General features: G+C 43.7%; 1 protein-coding gene across 1 annotated transcript in view; it reads right to left on the bottom strand.

Annotated features, from left to right (window-relative positions):
- Positions 1-14226, bottom strand: part of PTBP3 (polypyrimidine tract binding protein 3) — a 112783-nt gene that overhangs the window by 16886 nt on the left and 81671 nt on the right. The window contains exons 7-8 of the mRNA XM_019554727.1: positions 10275-10385; positions 6851-7025 (exon numbers count right to left, since the gene is read on the bottom strand). Of these exons, the coding sequence (XP_019410272.1) occupies positions 6851-7025; positions 10275-10385 (286 nt within the window). The remainder of the gene's footprint in view (positions 1-6850; positions 7026-10274; positions 10386-14226) is intronic.

The following is a 14226-nucleotide window of genomic DNA, read 5'->3' as shown; positions in this document are numbered from 1 at the left end:
GATATTAATCATTTATTCAGACATAGTTTTCATTATCATTCATTACTGAAGCAACAATGACAATGGGCTTTTATTCTGTCAGATGAGACCTGTATGTTGGACACAGATACCAAATATAGACATGCAATAACAGTTAAATAGGACTAAAATAGAAAGATTTGGAATACTAACACATTATGTTGTTTTCTAGTCAATGACTAGATGTTAAACTAAGCTGTTCAAAAATAAGTTATTAATTGGGGGGGGGGGAAGGGAAGAGAGGGGGAAGGGAAGTCTTTTCACAACAAATTTATTATGAAATCTGTTGGAGGTTCTGAACACAGGAGTTATTTAAAAATGGTTTAGACTTAAATAACATAGTAGTATTTTAGAAGTTTGTATGCCTACAATCTCAAAGCAGGGCATCTGTTTGGGGGTTTTCAGGCCTACGCAAAATCCAAAATGAGGACTAAAATCTCTAAACGTAAATACAAACAGTTTTCTTATTTGTCATACATGAACTGTCCACCGCTGCAGCTTCCGATGGCTGTAGCAAGAATAGAAGCTCAAGTACAGAGAGGACTGCAGCACCTTTACCACCATGTCACATAATCCTGGACCACTTTAACATTGAGGTTAAAGGATACGATTAAAGGATTGCATAGGATAATGCAAATATAAAACTTGTCTGTACCAGTTTTTCCACCAGGGGTAACAGTTATGGAAGCTGCAAACCTGAAGCTCTTCTCAGGCTAGAGCAGTGATGTTCAACTTTGTTGTTCAGCAGGCTGAACAACCAGTGCTTGGTCCCTCTGCAGGCCATATCTGCCCAGTGAACCCAACCTGGCACTCAGGCCAAGGTGCAGAAGGGACCCACCCAGCTGCATGGAGAGGGGCAGGGGCACCTCAGACCCACTTCAGCTGTGCAAGGGAAGGAAGAGTGACCCAGCCCTGGTGGGGGTGGCCCAACCCCAAACCAGCCATGCAAGGGGTGAGGGCATGGCCCAGGCCTAACCCAGCTGCACAGGGGCATGGCTAGGCTTCTAACCTGGTTGTGCAGGGGGAGTGGGGACATGGTCCTGCTCCAACCCACTTCACAGGGCTTGGGGTTCTGGCAATACTCTGCTGCCAAATTTCCTGACACTTTGGGAGCCCTCCACACCAGATTCCAAGGCTCTGCAGAACTGCATTTGACCCACAGGCTGGAGTTTGTGCACTCCTGGTCTAGACCTATCCTTACAGACAAACCAGACACCTATTTTCTGAAAACAAGAATAACTGATCTTTTACACCATCTTCCCCGTTTCCACCACTCTTTTCACCCTAGGTGTCTTTGCTGAAAGAATACAAGTACTGTATTCTCTCACAAATAAGATGCACCTTTTTCCCCAAAAATCAGCTGCTGGAATTGGGGATGTGCATTTTAAACAAGTAGGTATGGTGCCTCAGCCAGAAGCACCAGCAGTGTCTAACAAAGGGGTGGGCAATTATTTGGGCTGGAAGACCACTTAAAGGATTTTCATAAGCTGCCATGGGCCAGGTCAGCACCCCTATTCCCTCACCCCTCTAACAGCTCACCAAAACTCTGTAAGTGGCTCTGCTCTGTAGCAGGCTGGGATGAGGCTGTGAGTGGGCAAGAAGCAGCATCCAGGAGCGGAATGGGCAGGCAGGGCCATGACAGCATGGGCCAGGGCTGAGCCATGACCTGCTGCATGCATGCCCCTGCAACAGGCATCAGTTCCATGGGCAGGGGCATGCTCTGCCCCAGGCCCCAGCCTTGTGCTGTCACCACCCTGCAATCCCACGGTCTCTATATGTAGAGACCGGCTAGGACCAATGCAGGCATGGAACACGGCCAGGTCCATGATCTTGAGGCAGTGACAATGCAGGTTTAAGGCCAAGGCCAGGTCCAGAGCTGCGATCCGCTCCCAGAATGCCCCTTCCCACAGAACCACTGCCCATTGCAGGGACGGGCAGGCAATGAATTACAACTCTCCCCTGGGCCCCGGCCCCACGCTGTCACTGCTCTACAATCCCAGCCCTGGCCCCAGGCCTACTTGTCCTGCTCCTGAACACCACTCCCCATCTACTCATGGCCCCATCCCATCTGTTCAGCCATGTGCCCTGCCTGCACCAGGGGAGGGACAGATGAGCTGGGGTGCTGAGTCCAGCAGCAGAGGCAACCAGAAGGAATCACTGCTGCCAGCCAGGTCTGCCAGGAAATTAGTCCATCCACCACACCACCTAACCCCCTTGGCATACTAGATGTGGCCTGTGGGCTGTATTTTGCCCACCCCTGGTCTAACAGGTAAAAGGGTTATAGCAATCACAATGTTTTGATCCACCCTTAGTGCAACTGCCTGCATTTTCCCTAGGAAAACATCATAATAGTATTTTCAAGGAAAGTTCTTTCTTTCTTTATTCTGCTTTCAAAAACAGGGTACATCTCTCATTTGACAATGCGTTGTGCAAGACAAAATAAAATTTCTAAAACCTGTTAATAGATCTACTAAAACATCTTCTTCCTTCCCTCTTTCACTGCTATTACAGATAAATTAGTTAAACCTTATTCATCTATATGTTTATGCTTGTCACAACATTGAGCTCTGACAGACTACAGTATTTTTGATACTGTACTGATGACTTTGAGCAAAAACATCTTTAAAAAAAATGAAATTCCCTGATACAATCCTTTTAAAAACATAAGCAACACAATAACCAGAGTCCAGTTCATCTCACTACATTTTTGCCTCTGAACAAAACCACCACAACTAGTCTGCAATATGTCACTGATATGGGCTACATCAGAAAGCTATCTTGTGCTAAAGGAAGATGTAACATTTTGGCCTACTGGACTGCAGTATGAAAGTGTCTTATTTTGGACAGGAGGGATACATTTAGAAATTAATGCTCGCCTTCCAACAACTGAAAGTTTAAAAATATCACTTGCCAATTGTGGCCAAGGCTGGCATAAGCAAGAATTAACTGTCAAAATATATCAGAGAATTGCATTGTGAGTACTGTACCTTCTCCAGTTAATCAGTAACTTCTTCTTGGTTTAAATACCACTAACAGTTATTTAAAAGCTTGCAACAGCACAAGGGATAGAGATTTCTTCTGCAGGGGGAGATGCCATCTCCCCTTCCCCCTTCATAACTTATTCTTTTAATCTTGGCACGTAAAAAAATGATAGGGTGGCAGATGGATGGCAGGGTAAGTTGCCCCAGCTCCATTCTAGCACTCTCCAGATTAGGCAGTACCTGGGCCTCATGCCCTGCTACTGCACTATACACTTGCAATACAGTCATTATACTGGGAGATAGTCTCCTCTGCTAGAGGAGCTACTGTTGCTCAGCAGTTCTTAAGCAGCCCTGTGACACAGCAATTTTTACTAATTAAACTAAACTCATGTATTTACTTCAAATCAGCACTGTATTTGTTTGCGTACCATACAGATGTTCCCTCCTTCCCCCAAAATAAGCGATTCAGAATTGGGGTGCATGTCTTAAGAGGGGAAGCTGATTTTTCTTTGCTTGAATAGAAGCAGAGGCATACTCAAAGGGCACACAGTGCCCCCTCATAGCCAAAGGAACTAGAAGAACTTTTTTGCTACACAACTAAAAGCTGCTACGCATTTACTTAGCAGCTGCGAGAGAGTTGGATTGTACCAGAAGCAGCCATTAAAAACAACCTCTATCTGTTATGAGAATGAGTCTCATGCGAGGAAAGATTATATCTACCTAAAGTGGAATAGTTACATCTTCCTGTATAGCATTGCTACTATTAGTGGAGAGACAATAATGAACTAAAGCAGGGGTGCTCAACCTTCAGCCCATGGGCCAGACCTATTCTGTGGTGCCCTATCATCTGGTCTCTGGGACTCCCTACAGGTCTGGAAATTTGGCAGTAGGGAGTCCCAGGCCCTGCATGGTGGATCCAGCACCTAATCCCAGTATGCAGGGCCAAGTAGGAACAGCACCAGGCCACAGGGCCCAATTCTGGTGTGAGGGGCTAGATAGCACTTGGCCCCAGGACCCAAACCCTGGTGTGCAGGGGCATAAAGAGATGGTTGTCAAGAATGGAGCGGGGGGAGGCGGGGGCACATCTGTGCCAAGGGGGAGGAGAGGGGGGGAGCAAGGGCAGCAGTGGCGCTCTGCAGGCTGCACACAAGCCAATAAAGAATATTGGCTGCATTGGATAAATCAGCCTGATGGGGCCAATAATTTTGCTGATAAATGCCTGTGCTGCCCAGAGCGCGGCACTCAGGCAATAAGGAACACAGGCAGCAGTGTGGAGCACTGCCTCCAGCTGCCAAAGCTTGGGGGGGAGGGGAGGGGTGGTGGGAGAAAAGGAGCATGGTGGGGCAGATCAACACCCCCATGGTGAGACAGGGCAGGGGCAGGCACTGCCCAGCTGGGGGGGAGGGGTGGGGCAAGCATGGCATGGCACAGCACAGCACAAAGCTGCGACTCGTTGTGGGCAGCTCTCACCAGAGCTTGTACCCCAGGAGCATGGGAGGGAGTGGTGTGTGGCCCCCAGATCTGCACAGGGCACCGCTAGCCATCTAGCACAGCCCCGGCTCAACACTCTGCGTCTACCCATGCGCCAGGAAAAGCCGTGGCTGCACTAGACAGTGGCGGCGCAGGAAACAGAGCTGCAGCAAAATCTGGGATGGCTACAGCATCCCCCCAGCTCCGCCGGTGCCCACTCTGAACCCAGCCCCCACTGAAAAGAGCCCTGCACAGCCTGCCCTGCATAGATCCAGGGGCACACACCCTGCCCCCTCCATGCCCTCCTGGGATGCAAGCAGTGGTGGAAGTCACCTCCCCCCACCACCCATGAGCCAGCCCTGCCCTTGCCAAGGTAGCACCTGCCCCTGTCCCTTCCCTCACTGCGAGGGCATTGATCTGTACCCCCCCACCCGGTCTCCTTCCACCACAAACTTACCAGCTGGAGGCAGCTGCACCAGAAATAGGATCAGAATCAGCCAATATACCTCCTTAAATATCAGCTATCGGTATCAGTGCCCAAAATCTTTAACAGTATATCCCCTAATAGGAACCTTTTCAACCTTTCGTGCTTCCATGCCCAAACCAGTTACAGTGGCCTTGATTGTGGAACTTCAGTATGTCAATGATTGTTTCACTGTTGCACATACAGATGAGAACTTACAAACACCCCATAACTGCTTCACTCGAGCATACCAGTGCCTGAGACTGACCCTTAGCATCAGAAAAACAAAGGTGCTTCACCATCATGCTCTGGGTCAATTAACTCCCCTGGCAAAGATTCTCACTTACAGACAGGAGCTGGAGAAAGTTGAACGTTTTGCATACCGTGGCAACCATCTCTCAAAGCAGGCCAACATCCACAAGGAGATCCAGCATAGGATCTGATGCACTAGCTCCGCCTTTGGGATTGTATCATTGCATGTTCAATGTTCATAACATCAGGACTTGAACAAAGCTCCTATTGTTTTTTTTATACAAGGCTCCAGTAACTGTAATTCTTCTCTATGGCTGGTAAGCTTGGGTAATCTACAGGGACCACCTGAAAAGCCTGGAATGCCTTCACATGCACCAGCTCTGGAGCGATCACTCTCAACTGTGAGGGATCGTTGCCACCGACAAAATTTACTGGCATCCGATAATGTGGATTAATTTACTAACGTCACTTTCCTTTAGGTGTCAACAGTCCCTTAATATAATGACAGCCTTCCAGTAAACAGGGAAGTCGCTGGTGAATACACAGATGACTACGGAGGCCAATATGAAATCCATGTGTTTGACGAGGAACAATGGTAATAAGCTGATGGAGAATAGGTTTAGGTTAGAGATCAGAATTTTACAGTTAGGGTGGCGAAAATCTGGAACCAACTTCCCAGGGAAGTGGTCCTCACCCCTACCTTGGGCAAATTTCAAGAGGAGGCTGGATGGTCACCTGTCTGGGGTCTTGTGAACCGAGCATTCATTCCTGCCTGTGGCACGGAATCAGGCTAGATGATCTGTTCAGGTCCCTCCTGATCCTAGCTACTATGAAAGTATTATGAAACTCTGACTGCAAACATGGCAAACAGTTATGGGACTAAGAAGTAAGTCTGATGATGTCAGATCACAGCTCATTCTCTGTCTGTTTTGCCTATTCGCCTCCATAGTGACAGTACGCTTGAAATGGCTGATGCCTTGTCATATATTATGGTGCCACTGAGAACAATTCAGTGCTCAAGTCTCCCAGATACTGATGTGAATATTTCATTTCTTCAGATTTGCCTTCAAGGTGTTCCTGAATCTCTTCTTTTGCCCACCTCTAGAGCAGTGACTTTTGGTGTGTTGTGTATGCTTTGGGAGCTGATTGTCAGGCATCCTTGGGACTCGTCCGGTAAAACAAAGCTGGTCCTGTATAAATGCGGCTTCAATGCTGGTGATCCTTTTGCCTGAGCCAGAATGCTGGCATTTGTTCTTGTGTCCTTCCAATCGATAAGGAGGATTTTTCCTGAATATATGGCTGATGTTCCAAAGCTTTCAGGCATTTCCAGTATGTCATCCAAGTTTCACACCTATATAAGAGGGCAGAGGTGACAATAGCCTGGAAGATGAGAAGTTTGGTTTGGGTTCTGATGTCACAAACACTGAAGACTTCATTTTGGAGACATCCAAAAACAGCACCAGCAGATTTTATTTGGTGCTGAATACTGTTATCTATGTTTACTTTTGGGGAAAGTTGGCTACCCAGGTAGGGGAAATGTTTAGTATTTTCCAAGAATTTTTCTTTAGAAACTGTTGGAAAAAGCAGGCTGGAAACTCCTAAAGGACATTACAACACTGAGCAACCAATTCTTCTTTCTATTTACCTAAAAGGAAGACTTCCTTACCAAAAGTGGCAGCCATGGTGGGATCAAGGGAGGGCTGGCCATCACCAGATGGAAGGTCAAGGCGAGTGAAATCTCTACTTTTGTCATTGTTGTATTTTACATTAAGGCTTGTTAACTTGGAGAAATCAATACGGAGAGTGCAGCATGCATTGTAGATATTCTGGCCATCCAGAGCCTACAGAAAAAACAGGTGATAATTTTATAAAAGGACTTTTTTTGGTAGTCGTACCAAATATTTACAGCTTGATTCAAATATAAATCCACAGTAGTTTGCACATCCTAGCCTGACAACTGCACAACCCTTGGATTACCCAAATATCTTCCCCTCTAATACAGTGATTCTTAACCAGGCACATTATGGTGCCTTGAGATCCTTTCATGGGCGCTGTGGGGGGTCATGCAATACAAGCACTTTTCGGTATGAAAACATGATTCACAAAATAAACCTAGATATTTAAAACAGGAATCCATGTTGTAAAAAAAAATCTGACCTGTTGTGGCCTGCATGCTTTCCAACAGAAGGATTGATTTATTATTTTCTGTTGCCAAACAACGGGTGAAAACTAAGAGCGGGCATTTTCTAAAGGCTGTCCTGTATCCAATACAGGACTCCTTGAATCTAAAAAGGTTGAAAACTACTGCTCTAGTATATCAGCATAAAACAAGGTCAGTACATGTGTGTTACGTGTACTTGTCTATGCAACTTATGGTGCCCGGCTCCCTCACCTGAAGCTAGAGAGGCTCATGCTTTTTGTCTTACTGGCCCCACACCCAGTATGTGCTATTAGGTGACATCAGTTTTATATATGTTATATATAGAAGTAGCCAACTACAGGAATTTGTGTATGTTAGATCAAGAGCTTTAAATTATATTTATACGTTTATTAAACTGCCCACACTCTAGCAGAAATGGGTCAATTAGCCACGTTTATCTTATGAATTTGTCTTGTTCTTTCAACATCACTGAAGCGCTTTCTGCCCAGACATGCTGTTATTATCAAAAGCATAGAAAAATCACCCAGAGGCTACCTACTGTGGGTCGATTACCTATGATTTAGCTTTGTAGCATATAAATAGGAATAATGAACTGAATTTCCATAGGTATCTTTAATGAAAAATGTCATTTCATAATTGTCTCCCACCTACACTCAAAAAATGCACTTTTCACACTTTGTATTGAAGGAACACCATCACTCCCAAAGTTTCATAAATCTTTGTAAAGACAGCAGCTTGTTCCTCATAAAATGGATATCAGGCCAGAACATGAAATACTCTGTGACTGTTGTACATACAATGGATGACAATACCCGAATTGGTCTCAGGCTACATGTTCAATTTACAATGGTAGAGAACTCCCTGTCCAAAATAATTCAACAAGCTTTGGCTCCATTGATCTTGCAGATAGGTTTAGGAGAGGCACTGAGATAATTTTGCAAGTGAGAATCTAAAATCATCAGCAAAGAGTATAAACAAGAATACTGAACTGAGTGAGGTTTTTAAGTCTGCTCTAACCTAAGACAGGTATTTTAGTACAGCATGCACCAAAATATTTTTAAGTTAAAGGAAAATACAGCATATTAAGTCATGATCATGGTATCAAAATCACAATACAAAATGCACCATGACCAAGAGGCCAATTTACAAAGACGTTATTTTACTTAAAAAGGAAATTTTACCCTTTTTATTAAAACATTTAAAATGGACTGCATGCCAGACAGCACCTACTTTTTTAGTAGTATTTAGCCTAGTGCAACAAGTCAGCCACATCCAGGTCAACTCCCTCATCCTATATCCTATTCCTCCCTACGATTAACTAACTCTATCAAAACAAAAGTCACAGGGCATCTTACTCTGAACCTCTGTATTGCTTACACATTTTGCTTTTAACACAACACTCTAATAGTCAAAACCACTGTGCATATTAGAAATCAAGTGGCTGTGCAAGCAGCAAAGAAATACGCCTAACAACTTGCTAGTTAGTAGTGGTATATTTTCTTACAAAACACTTTGATTCAGTAGTGTTTGCCTACTCCTTAGTTTACTATGTGTCTTTGTCTACAAATACTGTATCTAGGCAATTCCAAGTCAACACATAGGCCAAACAAATTATGTTTCATAATATGAAGGGTAAGGAATCATACTTATTTATAAAGGCAACCTGAAGCAGAATCCATCTCAGGTTGTCTTCCCTTTCAGATTTTTAAAAGCTTGCCCCCAAAACTGTGATTTCAGGCAATGGCTCCATTTTCTCTACTTCTATATTTGCCTACTTCATTTGTAAAAAAAATACAATAAGCAGGTCCAACATTTTTTCCATTGTTCATTGATTCTACCTTTTCTTTTTCAGCAAAACCAACATGCTTTCTTACTTGGAACACTAAACTGTGTACTTACCCTGCTATTTTTTCTTTCTATGCACTGAAATACCAGAAAATATTACAGATAATAAAAAAGTTTGATGCTTTTGGGACTCAGCAGATACCACAATCTAAAGAGGTACTATAAGGAATGGCAGTTGAGTATGTTCTGATGTTTTAATCCAAACTAAACGTAGGAATTGTACGTAGAGCTTCCAAAGATAATAGAAACAAGAAAAATCTTGTACTTAATTTACGTGTAGTTTATATACTGGTTATCTCTGCTGCCAACAAACTGACATTCTGATGCCTACATTATTAGATGACAGATTTATAGCTCTGACCGTACAAAACATTTTAAAATTAATTAATAAAACGTTACATTGCAACGGAAACATTTTGGGGCAGAAGGAAACCAATACCAACTTGTAATTATAAGGACACTGGATTTTAAAGCTTTTGAAAAAAGTGTTCCATGCCTATAACATGCAGGTATTCTTCATATAAATGGAAGCTTTAAAATGCACATTGTCACAAGTCAGAATTAATATCAACTGCAAACTTGAAATTGAAATGTTTAAACTGAAAGGTAATTGCTTATTAATCAATTTCCCATGTGAAAAATCAAGCAGATGAAAACTGCATTCATCAGGTTAAAGACTCAAGGGATTTAGCTGCAAGATTTTCCAGTCTAGATGTTCAAACTGCAATTCTTTGCTTTAAAACTTGATAGACATTAAGTGTCAAGTTCATTTTATTAAACCCCTATCATTCAGTTCCATTTCCTGTAACTAGCATTAGCCTCTATCAGAGACCTGGTAGACAGATAGAATTCATCCAGTTTAATACGACATGATCAGTCACAAAAATTACTAAGCTGTACTGTGTGCCACCCTCTAACTCGATCACAAATACTAAAACTGTTATGCAGCAAGAAAACAACAGAGTAACAAACATCATTCGTGCTGAAAACTACAGTCCACAGCAAAGCATTTTACGTATAAATAACGGTTCTGTATTTATTTCACAATGACTAAATGAATCAGATGCACCCAGTTTATACCTACCATTTTGGCATAATGTGCATTCATTGGATCAGCATACTGAAGCAAGGCCTGAAACTGATTGTTCTTTGTGAAGGTGATAATCTTCAGGACAGTTCCAAACTTGGAGAAAATCTGAAAGGGGAGAAATAGAATTGAGTCTTTTAAAAATATGTACAAATCTAGCCAGTACCATACCTAGACTCCTGGTGGCCCTAGGCCAACTTTTAGTATTGGGCCCATCATCATCATCATCATAATAATAGGACAATGGAAAAATATAATTTTTATCATTTAATAGACGTAACGTAAAAAAATAGAAAGTCTAATGTTCAAATCACGGTTTTATAATAAAATGTTTATATAAACTCCACTCTGAGGCATTTTTTGTTGCAGAAGTCTTTATCACATCTGCGGTATCGATCTCTTTAAATAATTCATTTTCAATTTATAACATTGCCAGTCCCATGTATGCGCGATATTAATACTTTTTTTTGCAATTGTAATTTTTTTTTTTTTTTCCATTTTCAGACTCCCCTTCTGAAAAGGCCCAGGGCAGCTGCCCAGTTCATCCATGCCTGTGTCCAGGTCTGAATCTAGCTATAGTAAAAGACCAACATTTTAGTAAGTGAGATCATTTTGCTTTCCACAGAACATTTTGCATCAAAGCTGAGCTATACAATTCTTACCGCTGTCAGAACACAGGCTTTGCTAAGTTCTGAAGGAACTCCCTAAAAAGTGTCACTGACCATCAAACAGTATGCCAGTGATCTGTTTGGAGTAGCATACAAGAATGAGTGCCTTCCTTGTAGGTCTCCAGGAAAGAGTGGGTAAACAGAGAATTTAGACTGGAGAAACAGAATTTCACAAGCCAGTGGAGAACTAGGCTTGCCAGGCGTTTTTGAGCACTGACAGGGTGTAAAACTGAACTCCAGTTCTGGTGGCTAAAAACATGATATATATCTCATGAAAGCTTTTTTTTTTTTTTTAAACCACAAACTGCCCATAAGCTTTGAAAATAAAAACTACTAAGTTATATCAAGGGATCAGTGAATTCAGAAGATTCCTGTCTCAGTTTATAACCTAGAAGACCTGGAAAAAGAACAAGATTCACCATATGAACTGTTTATAGGAGGCAACAAAGCATACATTGGAGAATTATGTTGTCATTTTATTTAATCTGTGCATCCTGCAGTTTTAAGAGGTATGTGATTAAAATGAATGTGGACAACATGGGAATCTGAGAATGTTCTACATATAGGAACTTGTATTTTTAAAAAGTGTGCAGAAGGAAAAAAAGTGCCAAGGCAGTCAATGTTGCTGAAACATTTAATAGGCATGCATGTAGGTAGAAAATGACTAGATCCAATATCAGAGTGGTCGTGGAGCTGTGCAAAGCCTAGAAGGCAGAGATAATAAGCTAAACATGATTCACTGAGTAGGGAGAGACTAGTGGAGTTATCTAAAGGGCATGCAATGATACAGTCAACAGATGAGGAAGATCATTTGGCTGCTGATCTTTGGACCAATCGATTGTTGAAAAGCTGACTCTAAAATACAGATGGGAGTCAAGGGTATGGACACGTCTTTTACTCACAAGAATGAATGTAAGGACTCAAGAGAGTCCTGCCTTTATATGAAGTCTGAATTTGCCCACATAAAAAACATTCAAAAAACTGTCCTAAACATCCCCTCCAGGCTTCTGTGTTAAAGTCACCCTTTTTTTTTTTTTTTTTTTTTTTTAGCAGAAGATAGAAGAGAACCTGTCTTCTACAACTCTTAAATGATGCATCGTAAAGCTAGTCAGGATGCTGCACTTTATAAAGCAGTTGCTAGGATATGAGCTTCTTCATGTGCCATTGAGACAGCTTTGGCTTCCACGATCATAGTCCACTTTTTGGTGAGAGAAGTAGTGGTCTGCTGGGAAGAGACGGCCTCCACCTCACTTCACTGGGAAGGAAGCTCTTTTCAGCCAGAATGGCTGACCTGTTCGACTGGGCTTTAAATTAAGCTCGCTGGGGGATAAGGCTGGGGGGGAGGGGGACAGGGGACTACCACCACAACAAGCCCGCTGAGCAACTTGTGCATAACCAGTAGGCTAAGGCACATAAGGGAATCCACCTTTACCCCAGCCCTGGAATGATGTCCTCCTGGGAGTGTAGGGAAGACTAGGGCCTCCAATGGGACACTTACATGCCTGTACACCAATGCTAGGAGCTTGGGGAACAAACAGGAGGAACTGGTCCTCCTGCTAAACAAGAATGACTATGATCTCATAGAGATAACAGAGACCTGGTGGGACTCCACCTATAACTGGGCCACAGGTATAGATGGCTATACCCTGTACAGGAGAGATCGTGCAGATAAAAGGGGCGGAGGTGTAGTTCTCCATGTCAAAGAAAGCTACATGTCCCTACAAGCTGACATTGGCACCCAAGGAGGACAAGTGGAGACCCTCAAAGTTAAAATCTGTGGTGTACATGGCACAGGGGACACAATGATAGGAGTCTACTACAGACCTCCTAATCAGGAACAAGAGCTCAACCAGGAGTTTGCCAAGGAACTAGCTGAGGCTGCACACTCTCGGTGCATGTTTGTCAAGGGAGACTTCAACTACCCAGACATCTCGTGGGAAGAGCACTCGACCAAATCCGAATGGCCACAAAGCTTCCTCACGTGCGTGGATGAGCTCCGACTCAAGAAGTCTATGGACCGACAAGAGGTAAAGCGCTGCTCGACCCGGTACTGGCAAAGGGGGATGATGTAGTCAGCAACCTAATAATGGAAGGGAAGCTGGGAGACAGTGACCACAAGCTGATCACTTTCATTACGCACCGCAAAGCTGGCAAGTCAATCAGCAATACAGAAGTCTTCAACTTCAGGAAAGCCAACTTTGACAAGCTCAGGAGGCTTGGTGGCAAGGCCCTAAGGGACCACAACTTGAAGGGGAGGGGAGTTCAGGAAGAGTGGTTGCTCCCCAAGGGAGCAATCCTGAAAGCGCAAGCAACGTCCATCCCATCTTGGAGGAAAGGTAGCAAAAGGGCAGAGCAATCACCTTGGCTCTGCAGGGAACTTGTGGACCTAATACATCTAAAAATAAAGACCTATAAAGGATGGAAGACTGGAATTGCCTCAAAGGAAGAGTATTCTGCAATGGTCCAGACCTGTAGGGAGCGAACCAGGAAAGACAATAAAAAGTCCTTTTTTACTCATGTGGGGAGCTGGAAGAAAAGCAAGGGTAATGTTGGACCCCTACTAAACCAAATGGGACAACTGACAACTGACACCCACGAAAAAGCCAGCCTGCTTAATGGGTATTTTGCATTAGTTTTTCTACCACCCCAAAGGGACTACCCTGCTCAACTGGTACGGGATGGCCAAGGTGAGGGAGAACTGTTACCATACACCACTGTAGATCATGTAAACGAACACCTTGAAAGGCTGGACACCTTCAAGTCAGCTGGCCCAGACAGTTTATACCCCAGGGTACTTAAGAAGCTGGCAGGCATCATAGCTCAGCTACCTGCACAGATCTTCAAGAACTTGTGGTGCTCAGGTGAAGTGCCTGAAGATTGGAAGAAGGCCAATGTGGTGCCTAACTTCAAGAAAGGAAGAAAAGTAGACCCAGGGAACTACAGGCCTATCAGCCCGACTTCTTTCCTGGGGAAGATCTTGGAAAAAATTATCAGAGACTATTCTTCACAAATTGGCTGATGGCAACATCCTGAGGGACAGCATGCACGGGTTGTTGTGGGTAGGCCTTGCCTGACCAATCTCACATCCTTCTATGACCAGTTGACATATCACCTGGACAAGGAAGAAGAGACTGACGTCAAATATCTTGACTTTAAAAAAAGCCTTTGATCTGGTGTCCCATGATCTCCTCATGGAAAAATTGGTCAACTGCAGCCTCAGCTACATTACAGTCCGATGGCTGGGGAACTGGCTCCGGGATCAGACCCAGAGAGTGCTAGTT

The sequence above is a fragment of the Crocodylus porosus genome, unplaced genomic scaffold (genome assembly GCF_001723895.1).
Source record: "Crocodylus porosus isolate Cpor-Errol unplaced genomic scaffold, CroPor_comp1, whole genome shotgun sequence".
NCBI lineage: Eukaryota > Metazoa > Chordata > Crocodylia > Crocodylidae > Crocodylus > Crocodylus porosus.
Note: the sequence above shows the minus strand (reverse complement) of the source record. Positions and strands in the feature narration are given on the sequence as shown.